Here is a 24,452-nt window from a genome sequence, read left to right on the forward strand (position 1 = left end):
GTGTGTGTGTGTGTGTGTGTGTGTGTGTGTGTGTGTGTGTGTGTGTGTGTGTCTACTGTAAGTTCATGCTTTACCCTGGATTTTAATGATCTTTAGAGTGTGTTTGCAACAATCCACAAAAATGCACGGGCGTTCTGTTTCTCTCTAAAGGTACTTAACCTTTTAAAAGTATTTCAAATGCATTAACACTCTAGTTTATTAGTGTTTGTATAGCTGTCTTACAGAACCAGGCTTCTCTTTCTGCAGTGCCACCCTGCTATGTGCCTAAACTTATCCTATCATAGCTTCTTTACCTTTAGACCTCCTTTTGTTCTTATATTCTCAACCTTTACTGTTCATAATACCAGCTATCTTTCTTTCCCATTTCCTCCTCCTCACTTTACCTCCTACATGACTCTAATTCCTCTTATTTGTCACTCATATCCTTTTTGCTCTTATGTTTCTTGTTACTCTAACATCCTCCTCTTCTGCTCTCTCTTTCCTTTAGGAGCTGCTTTTCAGTGTATGTGCCCTTAACGTCATCTCCACCATTGTGTGTGCTCTAGCCACTGCAATGTGCTGTATGCAGATGGTCTCGACTGATGTGCTGCAGATGGTGAGTGTGATCGAAGTGCAGACGGCAACGGTAGCTGAATTAACTCTCTCTTCAGTGACCACCCTGCAGTTAAAAACATGCATTTTTTTCATGCTTTCATCAGGGCATGCGGCACATTGCTGCAGATTTGATCTGTTTAAGGATGGTAGGGACTGTTTTAATCAGAACTAACATGGTCAAAATCATCTGATTTGCACACCAAAAGCAGTTATTTCATTCCTTTAAACACATCAACTTTTTTTATATAGTGCTAAATCAGTACAGGAGGCACCTCAAAGGCGATTTATGGTGTAAGGTAAAGACCCTACCGAAAGATTAAAGGAGTCTCAATATTAAAACTGGTGCTTTCACCTGTATGTGACATTTTACCGTGAACTTTGCAAGGTTTCAAGAAATTAGAAGTGTTATTGCAAAAAAATATGATCATAAAAATTGACTTTATGCAAACATGATATTATTTATGGCAGCACGGTGGCACGGTGGTTAGCACTGTTGCCGCACAGCAAGAAGGTCCTGAGTTCAATTCCAACACCAGGCCGGGGTCTTTCTGTGTGGAGTTTGCATGTTCTCCCCGTGTTTGCGTGGGTTCTCTCCAGGTACTCCGGCTTCCTCCCACCGTCCAAAGACATGCAGCTTGTGGGGATAGGTTAATTGGATAATCCAAATTGTCACTAGGTGTGAATGTGCGAATGAATGTGAGTGCGAATGGTTGTCTGTCCCTATGTGTTGGCCCTGCGACAGACTGGCGACCTGTCCAGGGTGTACCCTGCCTCTCGCCCTATGACAGCTGGGATAGGCTCCAGCGCCCCCCGCGACCCTGAAAAGGATAAGCGGAAGCGAATGGATGGATGGATGGATGGATGGATATTATTTTACTTTGTTTTTTTAATCTATTTTATAAAATGTAACAAATAGCGAGACAAAGACACAAAATGTATTGATGAGTACCAATTAGCTCTCGTATTTATTCTGATTAAACAAGGGAAATTAATAACAAAGGACATGAATACATTTATTATAGGCTGTTTGAATTATACAGCATTTAAGAATGTAAATGGAGGAGGAAAATCATTCACAGTTTGAATTAATGCCTTAAATCAGAGCACACCCTGCTTCAGTGCTCAGCATAATATGTCTGATGAGCAGACATAGATCTTCCTCAGACTTCTTTGTATGGAGAAGTGTAGATATAAATGCATTTTGGTGCTAATGCCTTTTGTTGCTACAGTCTAATAACAAATCAATCATGAATCAGTCAGGAGAATTTTAACCTTATTGTTGGTTCAGCTGAATATAAGACATCATACATGCCGTGCAGGAGTTAGATAACTATATGACAGTAGGAAATTATACTGTTTGATAAGAGCAAACACTAAAGCAGGAAAGCCTCTGTAAATTAAAGCGGCTGCTGAACATCATGACTTCTAAGTATTGATTCACAGAGAAGCAAAGGACAAAAAAAGCACTGTCTTATCTCCACCAGTCGAGTTTCCAAGAATGGCCTCGTTTCCCATTTGCTACAAAGGGTGTCAACCTTTTGTTTAGCTCAGTAAATTTAGCCGAGTCAATAGCAGCGGCGGCAGCCTGGAGATTAGAAAAGCAGGTTGACTGTGACTGGAAAGTTGTCCCACTTAGAAAAGGCTGAGTAAAGAGCCTTCGAAAAGAAGCTGGCCCCATGCACGGCACTTGCATCAGTTAGACCGTGTTCAGAGATCTGAATACATGTTAGTGACATACTGTGTTGTAAGTCACCGCCACTGTTCAAGGATGGTTGTTCACAGTGGTCATAGATGGCTTCTTCGACCATCTGTCGTCTCTGTCCAAAATGTGAACACTGGAATCTATTCACATTTTGGACATAGATCAGTAGTCCTCTTAAGCGACAGCTCCTAGTAGGACTTAAATACCTGGGACTCTCCTCCATTTGGTCTTAGAACTGAAGAAGCTTCTCAGATGAGAGGTGAAACCTCTTCAAGGAACTTAAAGAAGTCCAGTTGCTTTTCTTTCCAAGCTTACTCTGACTGAGAACCTACAAAGACAACTTGATAATGCCTCTTTGTTTAAAATGTTGCTGCTTTCAGTTTATGCCACACAGAGCTCGAGCCCTGAACGCTGACTGTATGACCCCCCACGGAACAATCCTCCACCAAACACTGGACTTTGATGAGTTTATTCCTCCCATTCCCCCACCGCCATACTACCCCCCAGAGTACACCTGTACCCCCTCAATGGATGGACAGAGGTGAGAAGCAAAGCAGTTTTGATCATCATCCCATTTTTAACTATAGATACTTTCAAAGTTCACATATTAAAAATGCAGTCTACAGTATTCACAACAGCTTACGTTTTCTTTGTAATTCATAATAAATACTACGTTATTAACCAAAAACTCAATGGTACTTAATCTGGGTTCATTTTTCTATGACACTTGACACTTAATGATCTAAAGCTACCACTTTACATCTTTGTGCAACTGTCAAAGAGTTACATAAAAATTGCAGTGTAATCCAAAAAAGCATAACTCGTTACATTAAGTGGAACACAAACTACAAGTTAATGGCACTCATTTTAGGCTACAGACAAATGAAGAATATAGCTGTAAATATTATTTATTTTGAAGCATTGGGCATCCTCCCAGAGGGCAGCAATTCAAATTGGGTATCAAGTAACTGTATGTTCTCTTTAAAAAGACATTAGGGATTATTTCTGAGGTTTTATTTATATTATATAATCTATTCAATGAAAAGAATTGCTTACGGTCATTATTTTGCAGTCTAGTCCTTATGCCTAACCATTTGCAGAGGAATATTTTGTTTGTTTAGCCATTTAAAACTGACATATGAATCATTCAAGCATAAAAAGGCACCTAACTCAAGGGATGAACCAGTGTTGTGTCTGCACAAAACAGACAACTTAGCAAAGAACCAATTTTAATTTGTATCTTTAGGCATTTTATGCTAGCAGTCTGTTGCAAAAACACAGAATTTGTTCCCAATTCTTTCGATAGGAAACCTAGTATAACACAGTTTGACAGCAATCAAATACTAGTTTTGCACAAACGGCTTCACAGAGAGCTATTAGAGAGAAACTTTATTAATCTATTAGCTAAAAATCAACATATCTCAGCATGGTGTGGAGTGTATCCTTAAAAAATCTTTCTATAGCAGATGAACAGCATCTGAAAGTCATGTCCATAAGAAATGTCAAGAAGCCATTCTTAAGGAAGGGAAACGAGGAACAATCACTGAGCTGTACCAAATTACACAAAAAGTGGATTGAATACAGCAGGTCTTAAGTAGCGATGACTTCAAATGTATAATTTTTGGTTAAAATAAACATCAGTATTTATGGAGGAGGGCAGGAGAGAGATGCAGCAGTGAGTGTCTACAGCTATCTGTAAAACACAGCCAGTTGTATTGAGCAGTGTGTTGATGGAATTATGAACACAGCCCAGATCTCAACATTGTTGAAGTGTGGAATCTTCTTATGATCAAATGAAACAAAAGGCAGCCAAGATCCAAAAAAGAGCTTTGAATGTCCTTCAAGAAGCCCGGAGAACTATGCATGAACACAACCACAAGAGATTACTAGAAACCTTACTTAAGATAGTTCAGGCTGAGTTAAAGAACAAAGATGGCCATACCAAAAACTGACTTTGAAGCTCAGTGGAATTCCACAAACTTTGTCTTTGCTTCATACACCATATTTCACTTATGTTTTCACATTTTAATAAACCACGGCACTTATTTCCCATTTTCCTATAAAAATAAAAATAAATTAGATGTGGCTCAACATACATTTCTTCTAGCTTTCAGTTTTTCACAGTAGCACCAACACTCAAGAGTCATTATCTTAAATATTTTTTTAAAATCCTACACAGACTGTGCAGATCTGACTGTGAATCTAAGCGACACTGCACACCCATACATCATGGGAATTACAAGTTCATTGTAGTATAAATGCACACTTGAAACTAGAGAATAAGACCATAAACTCATCAGAAAAGTGTTCAGTGAGGCTGTAGATCAAGCGAGCTGAGGCAAATTTTTCCTGTACTCCTCTATAAAATCAAACGTTTTACAACCAAAGGATTTCCCCCTGCTGGTAAATAAAAAGAAAAACAGATTTGAGGCATTTCGACGTTGACTTTACATTTCAGGAAGGACCAGCTTTTATATACAGACTATGGGATTGTTCTGTATACTCTTGTGCCCCTTCATAAGCACCTATAATAACAAGTTTCACTTATTATTATAGGTGTGAGGTTTTTGGATGTGGAAAGGACACACATCAAAGCGATGCTGCTTAGTTTAGTAGACGCTAAAAGCATAATAACTAATGCATTTTCTTACTGGTATCTGTTTCTAGGTTAAAGACCATTTTCACATTAATATTTAACCTCTACTTCTGTAAATCTCACCAGGATTTCCTATGAGAAAGTAAATATACAGGTGCACGAAGCAGTGTTTGCATGGAAAAGGCAAACCCATCATATTAAGCAGCAACGGCAACATCTCTTCACACGTGTTATTATCAACCACATTGAGCTCAGAGCATTTCTCTCCATTACGAAGCTGTGACCGCGGTACTCAGCTGCAATGGAAGATCATTTGACCCCCTCCCTCACCACCATCTCCATTTTCTAAGCCTTTGCAGAGAGAGCGGTGCTGTTGTGGCCATTTGGCAGGAAGCCTCATCTGTTTGTCAGTTATCCCATAAATATATACAAGGCAACGGAAGCATTTATAGCATCCATGCTCAGGGCCAGGGATGTGTCATGACATCATTATGCATTGAATGACTGGTGGAAATACTCAGGTTGTATTTCATGCTCTGCCACTTTAGAGGAGAATGGGGTTGTAATTAAAAGATATGACAGCACGCATGGCTGCTCATTCTTAATTGGTACCATATGAAACATAGTGCTGCACGCCGAATAATACAGCGCCGATATATATTGTTAGGACTGGAGTGTAGGAGACAAGAGGATCGCTTTCATCCATTCTTTCTTAAGGCTTTTATAGACAATACCATATGTTTGACTTGGATATTCACGCTGGCGGTGACAGTTTCTTAAACACAACACTGTGCGACTGTCTCAGAGCACTCTCTCTTTGTATTCCAAGTATCCAAGAATAGTTTTGTTGTTTATTTAATCATTCCTCGGCACATGTTTTCTGGTTGTCTTCCATTCGTTTGTCCATTTCAAGATCTCATGAACACCTTCCGGGAATTTCAGTTACACTTTGCTGGTCAAAGCTCATTGCCATTTCTTCTTCTTCTTCTTCTTTCGACCGCTCACTTTAGGGGTTGCCACACCAGATCATCGGCCTCCATTTCACCCTGTTCCTACCATCCTCCTCTGTCACGCCAACGGTCTGCATGTCCTCTTTCGCTACATCCACTGCGATGTCCAAAAACACATTGTCTCAAGTATTCATACTCTAATTGTGACAACATTTCACAGGAGTTTTCATTAGAATAAAAGTTTTAAATGATGAGCTGTTATATATCCAAAAGGTCAGAGGTCATAGTCTCTGTGACATCCTCTATAAACTCTTTTCTGCCCAGAGCAGTGGGATATTGTGTGGACATATTTCACAGCTGGTCAGTGTTCACATGCATACTGTATATTACCCTAAGACAAAGGTTTTAACTGCAGCTTTATCAGTCAGTGGACAATTATATTTATTAGGCATTCTTTGTATTTTATTATTTGGGTTGTTTGATTGACTCTTTGCTTTTCTGTCCCTTACAGAGGCTTGCATCTGGACTTTCCCCATTCTCCCTTCAGTGCCATATATGGGGTTCCTATCAACAGCCCAGGCACCCTGTACCCAACTGACCTGCCCCCTCCCTATGAGTCTGTGGTGGGTCAAACACCTGCCAGCCAGGTGAGGAAAAACAACACCACATAGGTGCATTTTTATCTGAGGTTCACCAGATTCTAATTATTAATGAATTTTCAGTTTCGTGTTTTCTTTTAGTTGTGCATTCAGTGATGTGAAATGACTTCTTTGTAAAATGTAGTATTTTAGGAAGAGTCAATGTGACAGGTGTAAACTTTTATGCATTCGCTCTCAAAGCCAAGTGGGTTTCAAGGTCAGTGGGAAGATTTTTAGATTAGATGTGTGTTTTTAAGGGTTACAGGCCTTAATAAAATGGTTAGGATTTAATTATGTGTCTACTGTTTTCCACTTCTAATTAATATTTGTTAGAAACATTTGAATGTCATGTCACGTGCAAAATTTAGAAGCCCAAAATCACAACAAATATAAGCTCAGTATCATCCAGCTGCCTCGACTGTCTGGGTGAAGTGATCAGAGCTTTTTTTTTTCTTTGCTGCGTCTCATTGTTCAGCGCTAAAAATAACTTTCTAATGTACGAGTAAATCCTTCTGTTATCTTCTCAACATCGTTTAATCACCCCTCACTTATTCTCTGTGCCATTACAGAGATTAAATCCGCAGTTCTCTTCATACCTATTTTTTTTGTCTTTCAAAGAGGAATCAAAAGAAAGGTCTGCTCGCCTGAAATAGATAAGCTGTCAAAAAGTGACTACAGCCATGCAGCAAATTATTTGATGTGTGAGAAATCATCAGAATCTGATGGTTTCAGCATTGAGATGCCATGAGATCAAAAAAGTTATGTGAACCTATATGTATCATATAATGTACCTCAAAAAGGTCATTAGTGCTTCTAATTAAAGTTCCTATTCAGCTCAACATTATACTGTAATTTTCTGCACTGGTACCCCTGCTCTTTATAGTGACAAATTACTGGTAAGTGTGTTGTGGTCTTGCAGAGCCCTCTACAGACCAACCAGTGGTACTGAAGGTTAGGCGCCACGCAGCTGTTGTGCGATATAGCACATGTCAAATATCCATATTTATTGAGGACTCCTGTTATGTTTACTAATAATTTCGTCTTCTCAGGTTACCATCAGCATAGAGCAACAGGCCACTGAGTCCAGTCTGTGTGAGAGAAATACTACCGCAGGTCTCAGCACTCAGGGTAAAGACAGTTTGAATATTCACAGTGCTATTTGTTCCTAAATATCTTTTTCCACTGGTGATCGTGCTAATGATGCATTTTTGCAGCCTCAGTGGACAGTGCCTCTCTCATGGTGTCAGAGGTGGCTGACCAGGACCAGACTTGCTCCTCAGAGGACTTGTGCTCCCTGGAGGTCCAGGGCTCTGACTCCTCTCCCTATGGCACGCTCCACACTGCCCCCACTGATGGAAGCTGCACCAGCCTGGAACTTTGTACACGTGATGCCTCACGTTGCCGCCGTGGCTTGACTAACACTGATGCTCGCCCTAGTGATACTGGATACAGTGAGTCCTCACACACGCAGGAGTCGCTGGAGCGCTCACCTGACTGGTCCTCGGAAAACTTTAGCAATCTGGACCAAGAGGACTCAGCAGAGAACACACATCTATGTGATGAACTCAAGGCTTCAATGCACATATGCGACGAGCTGGCCTCAGCCAAGCATTTACCAGAGGAGCCACCTAAACCCACACCACACACCCTTATCAAAGCAAGAATGACAAGCCGGAAGCTCACACTACCGGTTACTATCCCCCCGCCACCTCAGCCTTGCTCCCCCACCTCTGTGGCTTCCTCTGGTGGAACTTCAGCTTTCAGCCCTTTGGCTGCTTCCCCTTCCCCTTCACCTCCTGCCAGGCCACGCGGCCCAAGGCTGTGTTTCAGTGTTTGGTCACCTTCCTCTGCATCACAACCCCCCTCTACCTCAGCCCAAAGTGGACACTCACCTTCAGAGAAGCCTCGGGTGCTCCGAGCAGCCAGGAGGTACCGCAAACTGGCACGCATTGTCCGTTCCACCAGTGACCCTATCTCGTGCTCCACTATGACAGAAAGTAAGTGCAGCAAATATGTTACCATTTTACACTGTAAATGGCCTGTAAATGGCCTGTACACTGCAGCTTAATTAGTCCATCTAAGAATCATCATCAATCTTTCACTTCCAGATTCTCCAACATCATTATTTGCTGCATTTTTCTGGGTTTTACATTTAAAATACATTATTTTTTCAGCTTGTTTTTATCCCCTGTCTACAGGAGAAAATTCTGGGTGCACCCCTGGAACTGATCCTGCTACTGAAGAGTTAGCTCATGCATCACCAGATCAGGGTAAGAGCGTATAAATGATGAATTCATGTGATAGTTAGGGAAACATCAGAAATTTGCACATCTGCTGCTATACAGCACTCTCTATTTTGTGAATCAATGTAACCTGGTTGGCTTACTATAATAAATTAAAATGCATTGTCAGAAAGAAGAAAATAGTGTTGTGTGTAAAGATGATTGCAGCTCATTTAAAACTGGCTTTGGCATTCTCTCAAATGCAATGCAGTCTTGTAAAAGCCATGTTTCTCAAGAAACTACAAGTGGCATTAGCTCTAATTTTAAGAACTGTGTGTGATTTAATGCAGGTTTATTTGGTTGTTTTTGTTTTATTTTTGCTGCTTTTTCCCCTCCTTAGAGCCAAGGGACAATTCAACAGAGGTAGTTGGAGGTAAACCCACACATATGTCTGCCAGGAAGCAGCAGAAAGAGGGCAAGAAAGTTGACATCCACCTTAAACCCAGATCGCTCCACACACACTCCTCCAACGAACGCCCACACTCCCTGGCTGACCTTAAGATGTACAAAGACACCAAAATACTAGTGGCTAAGTTCCTGGAGCACTCGAGCTGCAGTCTACCTCCTGAAGTCCAGCAAGTTGTCAACAACATCAAGTGTGTCATTAAATCAGATGAGAAACACATGGAGGAGGCCATCTTTAGTGCAAATGTCATAGATCAGGTAACCTGAATATATTATGGATAAAAGCCTTTGATAGTTCAGTGCATTTTAGAAATCTGTATACCTTCTGGCTTTGGTCGTTAGTGGTGAAAAAAAATCATTAAACTGGACCAGCTTAGCAGTGTTTTACAAGCTTTTTACACCAAAACCAAACATACAGGGATGAAAATCAGGAAGACATTTTGGATTGGCTCAATCAGCATTTTTCTATTTTGAACACAATATTGTTATTATTATTGTTATTATTATTATTGTGGTGAAAACATTTCAAATATTTCAAAATAATAATAATAATAAAGAGCATGTGCATTAAATTTGGAAAAGAAATTCCTATTAATCAATTTTATTTTCAGTACTGCTATTTCAAAGGGTTTATCAGTTTGAATCATGTGTTAAAAATAGTCATTTGTTATTGGATAAGTACCTCTGCATAATTTGTAACTTAGAAACATCTGGAGACTTCAAAAAGATACATAACTGAATTTCATCTGTATTGAAGAGATATGAAATGTCTCAAAATGCCTCTGTTATGTGTCTGTCACTGACTCTTGGTGGTTTGTGCTCAAAGGTGATGACCCAGCGCATCATAGGCAGTCCCAGAAAGCGTGGGCATGAGGATCTTCATCTCCAGAGCTGCGGCGCTTTGAGTTCATCACCGTCCCCTTCCATGCGCCGTCCAAAACATCTCCCACAAACATCCACTGCCTGCACCAATCCACTGCGTTCCCCCTCCTCTGAACAAAGCCTTGAGTGCAGAGAAACTATTCTCTGACCACTCTCCTAACAAGGACTTGGGTCTAAACTCTGAGGGCATTCCAGGATGCTGGTGTTGCAGACATGCTGCCCTGGGAATCTGATGTCTGTGAAGCGCTTAAGAACTCTTTGGGTGTCGTGAGATCGTTTCTTGAACAATGTGACTGCAGCACAAAGCTACTGAAATGCCTTCATACTGTATTCCCTAGTGCCCTGTGAGACTGTGCCAAGTCATCAGCAGAAATGGTAGCAAACTCAGAATGAGCCTACCTGTGTCTGTAGTGGCTTATTTCTCATCAGAAAAACAAAAGAATGTTTCTCCCTCAGGGGATCTTTTCTACTCAGTTTCATCTCTTAAAAAAGACACAAATACGCAGCTGGTAAGTTTGGATCCGTGACTGAAAGACAAAGGAGATTGTGTAATCAGTATTCCTCTTGTCCTCATAAGAAACAGAGAAAATACATGTTTGTATTAAACTGTGAACTGAATTGACAGGACATTGTTTGCAGACTTTGTGGATTTGTTACTGATAGGGTGGTGACTATTTTGTGGTTCAAGAACATCACAGATGTGGATTATTTAACTTACCTCATTGTGTTACAATTCTTATCCGTGTTACAATAAAATATGCGTTTGTATTTTGTTGTTTGTGGGGTTTTTTTCTGTCTTACTAGATTATTTATATTTGTCTTCAGGTATTCACATTTTGGCTTTGAAAAGGAGTGGCTAAAGTAATGAAAACGCCAGGTCATGAATTGCAGTTTGGTGAAGCTGTTCCAGTTAGTGTTGTTTCATAACCAGTAATTGTCTGTGAAGGTTCTCAGTCATCCAGGTCATCGTAGTCAAAGGAGCTTGCAAAGAAAAGCGTCTGGACTTCTTTAAGTTACTTGAAGACGTTTCACCTCTCATCCGAGAAGCTTCTTCAGTTCTGAGGTCAAATGGTGGAGAGTCCCAGATATAAACCTAGTGGGAGTAACCCCCCACAGAGGGACAAAAGGACCCCCTGATGATCTTCTAATCGCCTGAGCCAAGGTGTGAAACTGGGTGTGGGTCCCAATCAGCCAGAGTTTCGGGTGCGTTCATTGTGAAACCTGGCCCCACCTTATCATGCAAATTCCTGAGATCAGATGGCCCAGGATGTGAGTGGGCGTTAAGGAGTAATTCATTTTCCTTGAATGACTATTATTTTTGTTTTTTTTTAACACCTGGAAAAATAACCAAAAGTACTTCCAGCAACTAGACCAAAGTTAGACAGTTTTTGTGACTGATATATACCAACTTTCTCATTACTTAGCTGTAATTTAGCAGCATTGAAGTCACACAGTCAATTTTGTATTTACTTGGTGAATAATTAGCATGGTACACCTGGACTTTTGAGTTGTTGAGTAATAGAAATGTAGAAATTTCAATAATTTTCATCAGTTTATGGAGATTACATTTTTTATTTACTTTTATTGCGCAAAAAGGAAATATCGCACTGTCTTCTGTGTACTAAAGCCAGATCAATCACTCTTCAAGACCGCCCTGCTTCCGGTCATAACGTATGTCCCTGTTTAGTGTTTTAAGGCAGGTTTAATCGCTTTTGTCATGTAGACAATGGTTTAACAGATAATGTAAAACACAAATATATAAAGTATAAACTAAAGTCTATAGCGTTCAGATGTGCTAAGAGTTATGAAAGAAATTTAAATACCAATGTAGACTTTTATTTTGAAACGCGCACGTCCGCTGGCAGCGAGCGGAAATTAAAGTGGCTGATTGCAACTTCATGCAGCGCAGACGTGATGTGTGGAAGGCAGTGAATCGTGGACAGTGTATAACAGAAACCCAGTATTCACAGTGGGTTTTTTAAGGTTTAATTGGCTGTATTACGAGATTCAAACCAGTCCTTCGCAATTAAAGACAATGTGTTTCTCTGACAGCAGCCGCTGGTGTTTTCGCGTCTACGGTTGCTAGCTAGCAGTTAATACGAGCTAACGTAACGTCGGGGTCAGAATTCAGGATCAGCAGTAGTCCTGTTTGACGGCGATTTTAGGGATTAGTGGAGTTCCAGACGTCTGTGCGTCCGGTACTGCTCGATTTACCAGAGGGACACAAAATAATTAGCTAAAGGCTAACGTTGTACAGCTAGCTTATATGGTTTATAGCATTCCTCAGTGCCACGGCGCCGTCGTGTCCACGTCTCGTCTGCCAGCTGAGCTAGGCCACGTCCCTGCGGGCGTATTTCACTTACTAACATTGGACGGATTGCAGTGAAGATGCCTAGTGAGCGGAAGGAGGAAGGAGAGCAAAGATCACTAGAAATGTGAAGGTCCTTTAGCGTTCATGACTGTCTGTTAAACGTCTGGACTTCCGAGCGCTTGCCGCATATACACGGCATGTCACGTAGACGGATGTGTTTCACACCGGGAGAATAGTCTTCACTGAGCTCGTTGGGTTGCAGTAACAACCTGAAATATCGTTAGACTTTGTTTGGGAAATGGTTGGGTTTGGCGCAAACCGACGGGGAGGTCGCCTCCCGTCCTTCATCTTCATCTTCTTGATGGTGATCATCGTCGTGCTGTCTTTCAACTACTGGACAGTGTCCAACAAGCACGGCCGCTTGCTGGATGAGCTGGCGGAGGTGCAGACGCAGGTGAAGCGCACGGACGCGGCGCGGAGCCGGCTGGAGAAGCGGAACTCGGAGCTGATGGTGCAGGTGGACACGCACAGGAAACAGATCGACCAGAAGGATGGGGACTACAGCGTCCTGGAGAGCAAGCTCCAGGCCAAGGATGCTCTCATTAAAAAGTGCACAGATGAAAAGGTACATTTCTCTTTTTGCCTTTGTCTTGGTTTGATCGAGTTAAGTGTCGTTTTTACTGAAATTTAACATTGCAGGTCACGCAAGGTATTAGAGCAGATAAAACATTTCCTGGGTACGGCACAGCATCTATACAGAACCAAGCTTATTCGTCTTTGACCGAGTGTCACTGTAATAATTATGTGTGTTTGGGGGCAAGACTGACTCACTCATTTTTTTTAATCTAGAGGTGGGTGTCATGTTCTCAGGAAAAGCAAACAGGAATGACAAGAAGGTTCTTCATTACACCAAATCGGGGGTGTATGGACAAGTATTACTTGTAATACAAGTAGGAAAGGACAATATTTAGCCTCAGTCATATCACCATGTCTAATTTCACCACCTTATCTCATTGTTGTGCTGTAATCTCAGCACTTTATATCAGAAAGTGCAAATATCTTATGTACTTAAGAGAGGTGAGGCAGGCTGTCTTGAGTATGAGCCACATAGTTTCATCTTTCTCGATTGCTTTCACCTGAATATTTCTCCACCAAGAATATCTTGCTAGAAATTAACAGCTGACAGCTTCCTGAATCAAAAGGGTGTTTATAGGCCTCTTAAACTGTGGTTTTGTAGGTGATTTTCAATTATTTTGTTATTTGAGATGTATTATGTGATGCAGGCTTTGGAGCATACACTGGTGATGTGGTGTGTGCTGTTGGTCCAACTTCAGAGGTGCTTGTGCTAGACAGAGCAGTGTTTCATTCATCTAGAAACAATTAATTTTGCTCGATTATTTTGGTTTGCACTGTTAATTGTTAGATTTCACTACATTGCTGCCAACTATCTTCCGGTGCATAACAGGGGAAATTACATTCACAAAAGAAAGCAAATTGAATTCAACTTTATGATGTTGTTTCTGTTGCTGATTTGCTCTTTCATTCTATCAGCACATTATTACACGTCTGTGGGGGCATTTATGTATTCACTGTGAAAGGCACATCAAAGCGCGCCACATGGACATTCCCACTTCTTGTCCTGCACAGTTACCCAGCCAGTATTTCACTGGCTTTTATGTTCCAGCACCTTCTGAACTTTTGGTCCGAGTCCAGCCGCCCTGGGTGTGTAATTTGCATCCAGTCTGGCTCGGTTTGATGTTTTTCAAAAGCAAAAGCTTAAAATTGTTTAGCTTATGTTTATCCAGTGTGGATTGTCGCTCTCTGGTTTGACCACAGACAGCAATAAAACAAATGCAGCATTCATGATTTTCAACTAATCGTTTTAACTTCATGCAACCTTATACAATAAAGCAACACATTTATTGCATAGTTACAACTAAATCTGCAGGATTATCAGGTTGGGTAAGGTTGTGGGTAACATTGCCTTGCTTTGCTCAACATTTATTGATGAGCTGTCCTTAGCCACAACACACAAAACTTTCTCCCAACGTTTGGAGTCAGGTTACTGGTAAAATGTAATTGACCTGCAACATAATACTTATATGATACTTATAAAGGGCTATACATGAACACACTGGCTGAACACATGAACACATTGTCTAAGCTCCCTTATTTCTTGACTAAATTCCAAGATCCGGCTCTGTTTCCTTATTCAGGATAAAGGTAGCCATTAAAGAGTGGTTGTTCTCCTCCTTTCTTCTGTCAACAGACCAACCTTGTTTCAACAGTCTGCCTCACATTGTGAGAAGTGTGTACCACAAAGAAAGTGACAGATAAGTCTGATAAGTGGCTTTCAAACAGTAGAATCTATAGTTTTTAAGTTAGGTGCAAGAATGAATTATGGAGCCTTATACTTCTTCATTTAGTGTGACCATGTTGTTCTAAAGAGCCCGGCGGCACAGGGAGGCCATTACCCACTTATGAGCGTCTAACAAGCCTTAGTCTTAGAGCACTTGACATTAATGCTGTATTTCCTGTCCAGTCTTATTGACCTCCTTCTGGCTCAGTCAGTCTGCCCAACTGTTTCAAGAGCTCGAATGCCTAACAATGACAAGTTTTTGGTAGAAAGGCAGATAAAGTATATCCATAAAAATCAGTACAAATCCCGTAGCTCTGCAAATTAATATTTTCAATATGTTGCTTCTATTATTTTCAGAAAATATGGCTAAATATTAATGACAAAATGGTGGGTACATGCATCCTAGTGAGCCTCCAAGATCTTTTTGATGCTTTGGAAAACCTTGCTGCCACCTCAGTTGTATTTATAGAAGTATAACTTCAACTTAACTATAGCTGCTGTTTTTACATTTCATGCTTTGAAATCCATATTTGTAATCTAGTGGGACAGAAAAAATGTAGCTTTTGGGTGTCACTGTGATGTCCAAAGCCTCAAGTTTCCTTCCTTCCCCCTGCTTAACTTTCTTGTTTGGTATTTTACTGCTCTTCATGAGTTTTTGCATGCCATTTATTTTACTAGAACACAAAATAAAGCGCAGCCAGAAGCTTCAGGGTAATAGAGAGACTTTTAAGTTTCACATCATTAATGTTTATTGCGTAGCTATATTGGATTTTATTATGGTTTACCTGGTGGCAAAGTGTAAATAAAAAAAGCCAAAACCAAAAAACTCAAACTAGCAATAAATGAGCTTTCAGTTTGTGTGCTGGTGCTTTTTTCTTTTCTGTGAAATAAATCCTGAAACATTTTGTAGATTGAGATCACAGAACAGGCGTTGGATCAGTATCGCATGACTCAGAGTACTGGAATAAAGAAAAGGGTTGTACTGACTGCAACCAGTTTTCACTATGAAGCATAACAGGATTAACCTGTTCCCCTCTTTTCATTCGTGCAGCTGTCTGATAATGCAGGAACCTAAACTGGTTTTATCTTTACCATAACTAATACATGTTTTTTTTTCTTTCTTTTAATGTTGCAGATGAAGCTGCAGGATGATGTCACAGCCCAAATGACAGAAATTCAAAGGCTTAAAGGTAAGACTTCTATGGGCTCAAAATGTGGTCATAAATATTTTGTACTTGTAAAAAAGATTTGTATGTGTAAAAAAGATTTGTGTGTGCGTAAAAAAAAGATTTGTATGTGCGTAAAAAAGATTTGTATGTGTAAAAAAGATTTGTGTGTGGACTTAGAAAAAAAAAACCCTGCAAGTTACAAGTACGGATTTTTGACCCCATTTTTCTTCCCTTCATCTGATTGGTCAATGTCATGTCAATCACAAATGTAACAATCCAATCAGAGAACAGATGGGTTTGGCTGTCGAGGGGCGCTTTTTTTGAACTGCAGGTCTTTGAAGGGAATAAATGCCCTTTTACATGCCAACCCAGCGTTTTCCTTCATCACCACGAAGGAAAACAGTCTGTGGTCGTCCGAGTTTGGTGATTTTTGTGTCACAGGTCTACGTGTTTAATACAGGGACTTCAACAGCCTTTTCAACAGCGCTGCGGACCGCGGGGTGGGGGCGGGCAGTGTTTTGGAAATGACAGTCTTCATTACAAAGCTTTCTTCGTTATGAATTAGCATACATGTTTTTATTGAACATTTGAAGAACTAGCAAAAAAAACAAACTCTTGTAGAGGACATAAAGTCAGAGATAGAAAAGACAAGGAGCAGGTGCATCTAGTACAGGTAGAGCTGCTGCAAAAACCCACAGAGCTCAGCAGCCAGCGTAACAAATTCTGGATCCTTTGCTTTTAGTTAGCAGTTAGCATTAGCAGCGTATCCTGCATCCGATGTGAAAGGACTTTTATGCTGCGCACTGTGACTCACAGCAATGGTCCTGGGTCCGCCCTGACTTTGTGTTAAACTAATCCTAAAGTAATAATGTTATTTCTAACCACTGATATACCACAACTTTATCCTTTCAACAGCTACTGAAAGTTAGGGGACCTAGCTGCTATCGGATATTTATATAGCGATCCTCCAGCTTCAAACGGTATCACCCTTCAAGGACCTGCAGTTCAAAACAGCGCCCCTCTGACAGCCAAACCCATCTGTTCTCTGATTGGATTGTTACATTTGTGATTGACATGACATTGACCAATCAGATGAAGGGAAGAAAAATAGGGTCAAAAATCCGTACTTGTAACTTGCAGGGTTTTTTTTTCTAAGTCCACACACAAATCTTTTTTACACATACAAATCTTTTTTACGCACACACAAATCTTTTTTACACATACAAATCTTTTTTACAAGTACAAATCTTTTTTACGCACACACAAATCTTTTTTACACATACAAATCTTTTTTACGCACACACAAATCTTTTTTACACATACAAATCTTTTTTACAAGTACAAAATATTTATGACCACATTTTGAGCCCATAGACTTCAGCCTGTGTTGGCCAACAGAGGGCACTCTGGCAATTCCTTTAACACAGAATATGTAACATACAAAGCAATTTCATATAGCAGTACAAGTCTTTCAATAAACCTCTTCAAAATGTTTGTTTTTGTGTGTCTGTTATTACAAACAGAGCAGCTAAGGGAGCTCAAGCAAGAGTTCATGAAGCAGGAAGAGCAGCTAAGAGAAGTGAAGAAAAATAACACTAACTTGGAAAGAAAACTGGAATATGAAAGGTATGTTAGTTCTTTACATGTGCCTGAGTCTTAGATATACCCATATTCGAGGAACTGTGAGCTCTCAGAGATTAAGGCTGCACAATTAGTCTATCACAATTTTGGTTTTCCACAATTAAATGAAGATAATTAAACGATATTGAAAATGCATGCTACACCAACAGAACGCACAGAAAAAAATCTAATCAGGCACTTCGTAAATCACTGCCTGATGATGTGCCCAGCATGTGCCAATCACAGCTTTCCCCTGCACCGCACAGCATGAAGTTTCCTCATTCTATTTGACCGTACTTATGTGGTACAGATAAGACCATCAGAGCAGAAATCAAAAGTGTGGCACAGCAGGAAGTGAAGTGGTTGCTCTTCGAAGCAGATTATTACCCACTGTTTGGAAGTACTTTGGATTTAGGGAAAGTGATGTTAACCAAGAACAAATTCAACAAGTGCTGTAAAATTGCGTCTGCATGGCAAAGCAGTGCGACTAACTTGTGCTGCAGTTTGAGGTGTGTTTTTTGTGTGTTTGCTTAATTGACGCATCAAGACCAAGCAAAACAGTGTAGTGTTTGCTAACATGAATCGTCAAATTCTCACATCCACAAAAGCGAGCTTGTACAGTGTGTCCGTCCAGCTCACAAGGATTCACTGAAATTACCTAGAGGCAACACTCCATTTGGCCAAACACAGTTATCCAGTAGACAAAGTGAGTTTAATTTAAAAAAAAAAAAAAGGGATAATGGTCAACTTACTGGACAAAAGATATCTTATCCCTTTGTGCTATAATTTTTGCAAAAATGGCGCTGTCTGCAAGAAATCTCAGGAAATTATAGAGGGATTGTACAGCTTTCAAGTAACTGGCTACATGCCTATCATGCAGGTATCATGAATGGAGTGAAATGCTATATTTGCTATATTTTGCTTCTAGAAGTTACACATACAATAGTGGAATAAACACATTATTTGTCTGCAAAGGTTTATTATCAGGAGTGTAGGGCAGTGTAAAATAGAGAAAAGCAACTGTTGATTTGATTTTGTTTTATAGTTTCTTTATGTATAAAATTGAAAAAATTCCTTATTGTGCAGATGAAACTGAATGAATACATGTTAACTAGTTTACAGTGTGGACGCCAGATTGCACAACTGAAAGACGAGTATGAAGAAGCAAAAAAGACTCTGGAGGAAGAAACACTAAAGCTAAGACAGGTTAGTCTGATTAATCTTAACAAAAAGGATAAGAGCTATTCTTGTGTTTCTTTAGTAAATGATGAAAAGTTTTGTTTGCACATTGCATTTATTCACTACTTTTGGATCTTTAACACAGATGTATTTAAAATAGAAATGAATTGTCCTGTGTTTCTGTTCTCTAAGCTTTCCTGTTCATTAAACAGCTTTGTCTTTTCTGTAATCTGCTTTCCTTTTCAGAGTGCAGTGGATGGTCACAAGAATGTAGTGGGGGGTAGACATGCAGATACAGAGCCTGGTGTGGAGACGGCTGGAGAGCGCCATACAGTGGCCACTCACCGGCATGACAGACACTCCGATCTGAAAGGTAGAGTGATTAAGTTGAGCAACGCTGCTATCGTTTACTTTATGTTGCTTTCTACACGTTAAATGAAGATGTTGACTTTTAGGAGAAAATCATCAATAATAATTGCTCACATGGATCTTTTAATATTTTAATGTAAATAGTAGTTACCTCACGCTGTCTGGTTGTTAATCCTGTTAATATGCTAGCGCTTCACTCCCATTCCCTGTGCTGTGTTACAGAAGAGATGGGTAAGCCCGGCAGTGATGCTGGCATGCCTGGTATTGAAGACAGTGAGGTGGGAAAAATCGACGATGTGCAGTTTGGTAAGTAATGAATGTAAACTTTCAGAGATCAAGCTCAGCAAATTATTGATTTGAAAGAATTCTGTAGCTGTGTAATGACAAAAACATTTGGACTTTTTAATCGGCCAGTATAGGTATTGACAGACCATAATCAGCATTAGATTAGGCCTTAATATAAGTAAACATGTTAGTTAGATTTAAATTCACCTCATCACAGTTTCCATGAAGGAAGAAATTTGCTATACAGACTGAATCTGCTTTTCTTTTTTCTTTCTTTTTTTTTTTACCTGCCTTTAAACTTGTTGACTCTGCTGTTTGGCCATTTTAACATGAGAGTCTAAAGGGAATGAGTCACTTCTGGAGTCAGCCTCAGGTGCCGCTTTGAGGAATTATGGTTCTTTTGTGGGCAGCATGGTGGTGTGATGGTTATAAACATTGCCTGATGGGTTTGAATCCATTAGCTGTCCGGAGCCTTTCTGTGTGAAGTTTGTATGTTCTCCCCTTGTCTGTGTGGATGTCCAGGTTACCCTTCCTTTTGCCCTATGGCAGCTGGGATGGGCTGCAGTGAAACTCCCAACTCTAAATTGGACAAGTGGAAGAAAATGGATGGATAGTTCTTTGGGTTTTCAACTTGGGTTTCATTTTTCAACCCCTCAAGGTTGCTTTTTAGTGAAATACAGTGAAACTGAATCCGTAACTAGAGAACAATAACTGACCCACATAGCTTACTTACCTGAATAGTGCATATAAAGTGAGGAAATCCTTCTCCCTTCTGTCACTGATTGTAACCCTACCCTTTTTTTTTTTTTTTTTTTTTTTTTTTAAAAAACAAAAAACAAAATCCTTGTGGCAAGTAGGTCACTGACCTTTCTCACATTGTCTTTGGCCTACAGGCTTGAAGAAACCAGCCATTACCCAGAAACACGACGAAGCCCCGGATGTGGCCGTGGGAGCCGGTGCTGGACCTGGAGTCGGGGGAGCTGATGGTCCCGGAGGCCAGGGCATGTTGCTGGACCAGCCCGGACTCCAGCAGGACAGACTGGATGGCCGAGCCGTAGTGATTGCACCTCCAGGCATCAACAAACAGGGAGACAAATCAATAGTATTTGAAGAAGACAACAAAGTGGGTATCAAGGCAGATGAGCTGGGAGAACAGCAAAGGCAACTTCGAGGTGCAGTAACCACATCCATGTAACTGCTATTAATTTTAACAATGTTTATTTTGAGCCTTTAGGCATGGGATAATAATGTGACTACAGCTTATTATAGATTTTTAGCTTTTGGGTGGTTTGTCTTTTGCCACATCTAGACTGAAAGGGGAGAGAACTGTTATCCTGTTACATTATTTGTTTACAGTTCCTCCATTTGTAATGAGTTTTTCAAGTGATGTGTAACCTCTTTCAAAAATTTGAGTGCTCCCTTAAAGAAGGCAAATATAGCTTTGAGAAAGCAGTACTGGGAACAACTGCGCCTGACGTTTGAAGTATTTGTTTTGTTTTTCTAATAATCAGTTCCCAGTGATGTCATAGTTGAAGGTGAACACTTGAAGAGGATTCCTTTGCCCCCCAACCCTGCCCAGGTGCCCAATCCCATCCAGCCTCACCACGCCAAAGACCAAGTTCCAGCAGAACCAGTACACCACCGCCAAAGTGAGTTCCTCTAATAAACTCTGAAAAAGTGAACCCTGCTATTGGCAATGAGGGTAGTGATTATTTTCTTTTCTTTAACTCATTGATTGATTCCACTCAAGTACAATTATAGCATTTATGGTAAGTTAGTTCTGTTTATACTTTTCTGAATATCTAATAAGGCAGGGATTAAAATATAACTTACTGTGGTGTCATGTGTACAGTTTTTCCAGTTTCTAAGTCAGTGCATCCTCCTAAACATAACACATTTTCATGAAAGATGGGACTTCTAAGTATATAAGTCCTATCTGAACATGGTTAGGGCTGTCACAGAAGGGTCTCTTGCAGGGGGAGGGAGACAAATGACACACTTGGCTCCTCAATTTTCCTTTCCTGTTACCTCACTTCTGTTCTGCTCTACTGCGCTTTCTTCCTCCTTCTCTCTCTTTTTTAAAATGTTCAGTTCTTTTCTCTCTTTTACACTTCCATCTCGTCATCTGCAGCCCTGCTGCTTAAAAAACCCACTAAGTTTTCATTTTGTTTTTCTTCTGCTCTGATCCTTCTTCTAAATTTCAATTTAGTGTAGAAGTTAACACCCTTTAGGTGATTTGTTTTTGCTGTCATCTCTGTTTACATTATCAGCTTACAGACTGCACAGCTCATCCCAATTCCCATCCCGGTTCGAAATCTGTGAGGGTCTAGACAGGAACATAAGCAGTCTTATATGCTGGTGCGAAAGAAACTGCAGCAGTAAAAACTCATTTTCGAGTTAGTTTTCGAGTTAGTTTTCAGATCTCTCCAAAGAGGCCTCTTATTTGAAGCCACATTGGGCCACATTGGACCACACTACCGCCACCACATGCTGTGAATCTTGTGGTAGGCAAACTCTTAATTTATAATACTGCATCCAAGACCACGATTGGCTTTTTTTTTTTTTCTCTTCAGAAGGCACCATGTATTTACCTCATCTTTCTCATCTTTTGTCATTCTCTTAATGCAACTACTTTTTCCTTCATGCATACATGATGCAGTATTTCCCCTCCCTATCTTCCTACAACTGCCTTCGCTTCCCTTCCGTCCTGATGAGGCCCTTCTCTGCCTCCTGCAGGCCGATTCTTTGATGAGAACGAGTCCCCAGTAGATCCGCAACACGGCTCTAAGCTGGCGGATTACAATGGGGATGATGGGAACGTGGGTGAGTATGAGGCTGACAAGCAGGCCGAGCTGGCCTACAATGAGGAAGAGGATGGTGATGGTGGGGAGGAAGACGTTCAAGGTGAGCCAGGCCAGGGGATTGGACTGTTTGTCCAGATGTTTATCCACCATTCCTCCTTGCTCCCTCCCTCCACCCCTGTCCTGCCAACCTGCTACATTAAGTAGCTCACAGCAACCCTGAGTTTGGTCTTTACGTCATCGTAAATACAGATATTTAAAAAAAAAAAAAGAAATGTGGCAAAAATACCTGAGGATCAAAGCAGAACTGCTTTGTGTGCAATTCAGGAGAATTGCATATTTTTACTCAGCCCTATAACAGTCTTAATACCCTCTTATCTTATGTAGAGGGAGAACTTGACCCAGGAACTTGCGGTTCTGTGAGAGTAATTGAGTGGTCATCTAGTGTTTTCTGTCCTGCCTATGTTTCGTTTTAGCTAAACCACCTGTCTGTGCCCACCAAACATCTGACCTACATCTAGCCCAGTAGATATATATATAGCTCACTGTGTTCCTGAATGTGTCTGTGTTCTCCTTGAAATATTGAAATGCATGTCCATGTTTTGTTTGTTTGTTTGTTTTATTGTTTGTTTTTCTCTCTCTTTGTTTTGATTGCCCTTTGGATTTTTAAATAAAATTGCACTATTTCATACCGAAACTACAATAGTATTTTTAGGGAAATTGTGTTTTGTTTGAATCTATCAAAGGAAAAAATAATTTTATTTCTGATCTGCCAGTTCTGTGATTGGCTGTTTTTTCATTTGTCTTACATTTATCAGATACATATGCCATAACATGAAGTCTCTTATATATATACACTTGCTATTTAAAGTTACCAACAGGAAAGCTAATATCCTAGAATGATGTGGGTTGAGTTTCTTCTAAAATGAACAATCTGTTGATATATTTCTTGTACATAAATCAGTGTTGCTGAAGGGAATCAGAGAGGGCTCTGGATATTACACAATTCACAGAAGGTTGACATCAACATCCTTTAAAGCTTAAAGTCAGCACTACGATGTTACATTATGGTGTCATCCTCATATACCAGAGATTATTCAGAACACGTAGTAAATTTTGCATCTATTTAATTGTGCATTCTCTAATATTTGTGTTTCTCTCTTCTTCTTTTTTTCCCTCTAGATGATGACGATCGAGATATGCAGGGAGATCGGGCTGTGGATTATGGGAAAAAAAGACATCAAGCCAACGACATTCTTTGAATGGAAACTCATACAATCGTATCTCATAAAAAACACATTCAGACCCATCTCCACAAGTGAGATTTCTCTTGACAAAAAAACATCAGTATGTCTAAGAACTTTTATAGGTTGCAATCTCAATGTCATGGACTATTTTGAAGAACAGACATTGCAGCTAATGAAGTAATTCTAAATAATGTAACATACTATGGAAAAAAACACACAAGGCATTTCCCCAAGCTGCTGTTAATTTGCTAATGGCTTTAAGTTATGACAGTAGAGATAATATACTGTACTTTGACTGTTGAGTATTTGATAACTGCACCGGCTCATGCCGGCCCTAATGACCCACATCTGAACTTCAAGGACAGACCATGTTTTGGTTTAGCTACTCTTCTTCTTCTCACTTTGCTGTTGCTTGGTACAAACTCTTCATCTGAGATGTTTATCAGAGACTAATTTGGCATTCTGCCTTTCTAACATAATCGTGGGACTCTTATATGGAAAACTTTTCTGTTTGTTTGTTTACAAGAGTGGGAATGCATTACAAATGCCAAGGACTCTACTCATGGCCTGTTGAATCCGTTTCTTACTTTGACAGACTAAAAAGTGCTTTTCTTTTTTCTTAAATGATGCCATTGCATGCATTTGAAACTTTTTATTAATCAAATTGAGCAAAATACTCATGCTTAAGCAATACTTAGAACAATGTTGGTGTCCTACAGTGTGATTAACCAAGCACATGTGGAGCTGACATACTGTACAAATGCTTCCATGAATGAGGTTTCTGTGAACATAAAATTAGTTCTGTTTGTGCAACCAGGAAAATTGATTTCTCATGGAAAGGCACATGAATGTAATTTTATTTTATTAAAGGTGATGCTTCATGTCATTTGTGACGGTACTTTAGAGTCAATGCAGATGCATAGGTTGTCATCCTTCTCAAAATAGTCGTGTTTTGCCTGGGTATCTGTAGTGCATCATATCCAGTGGGGTTTTGTGTTTATTTGTTTTATTTTGGTTGTTGCTTTGTATTTTACCGCTTGCAAATGATGACCACAAAGACGAG

At 40.1% G+C, this 24,452-nt stretch overlaps 2 protein-coding genes across 6 annotated transcripts in view; both read left to right on the top strand.

The window, feature by feature from the left end:
- Positions 1 to 10,817, top strand: part of fam189a1 (family with sequence similarity 189 member A1) — a 112,646-nt gene extending 101,829 nt beyond the window's left edge. For both annotated transcript variants that reach the window (XM_076883338.1, XM_076883339.1), the window contains exons 5-12: positions 488 to 595; positions 2,677 to 2,837; positions 6,354 to 6,489; positions 7,530 to 7,608; positions 7,695 to 8,477; positions 8,679 to 8,750; positions 9,103 to 9,425; positions 9,994 to 10,817. In XM_076883338.1, the coding sequence (XP_076739453.1) occupies positions 488 to 595; positions 2,677 to 2,837; positions 6,354 to 6,489; positions 7,530 to 7,608; positions 7,695 to 8,477; positions 8,679 to 8,750; positions 9,103 to 9,425; positions 9,994 to 10,197 (1,866 nt within the window). In that variant the 3' untranslated portion in view covers positions 10,198 to 10,817. The remainder of the gene's footprint in view (positions 1 to 487; positions 596 to 2,676; positions 2,838 to 6,353; positions 6,490 to 7,529; positions 7,609 to 7,694; positions 8,478 to 8,678; positions 8,751 to 9,102; positions 9,426 to 9,993) is intronic.
- Positions 10,818 to 11,918: 1,101 nt separating this feature from the next.
- golm2 (golgi membrane protein 2) lies at positions 11,919 to 24,275 on the top strand. 4 transcript variants are annotated; one of them, XM_004543230.3, is made up of 10 exons: positions 11,919 to 12,985; positions 15,855 to 15,909; positions 17,412 to 17,514; positions 18,624 to 18,714; positions 18,934 to 19,060; positions 19,282 to 19,362; positions 20,235 to 20,513; positions 20,853 to 20,990; positions 22,078 to 22,245; positions 23,325 to 24,275. In XM_004543230.3, exons 1-10 carry the CDS (start codon positions 12,659 to 12,661, stop codon positions 23,402 to 23,404), a joined length of 1,449 nt encoding a protein of 482 aa, XP_004543287.2. In that variant the 5' UTR covers positions 11,919 to 12,658; the 3' UTR covers positions 23,405 to 24,275. The 4 variants fall into 4 exon arrangements, with proteins under 4 accessions (XP_004543287.2, XP_004543286.2, XP_004543289.2 ...); XM_004543229.3 differs by having other exon boundaries at positions 11,920 to 12,985; positions 19,279 to 19,362; XM_004543232.3 differs by lacking the exon at positions 22,078 to 22,245 and having other exon boundaries at positions 11,920 to 12,985.
- The last annotated feature ends 177 nt before the right edge of the window (positions 24,276 to 24,452 follow it).

This window comes from Maylandia zebra, linkage group LG1 (assembly GCF_041146795.1).
Source record: "Maylandia zebra isolate NMK-2024a linkage group LG1, Mzebra_GT3a, whole genome shotgun sequence".
Taxonomy (NCBI): domain Eukaryota; kingdom Metazoa; phylum Chordata; class Actinopteri; order Cichliformes; family Cichlidae; genus Maylandia; species Maylandia zebra.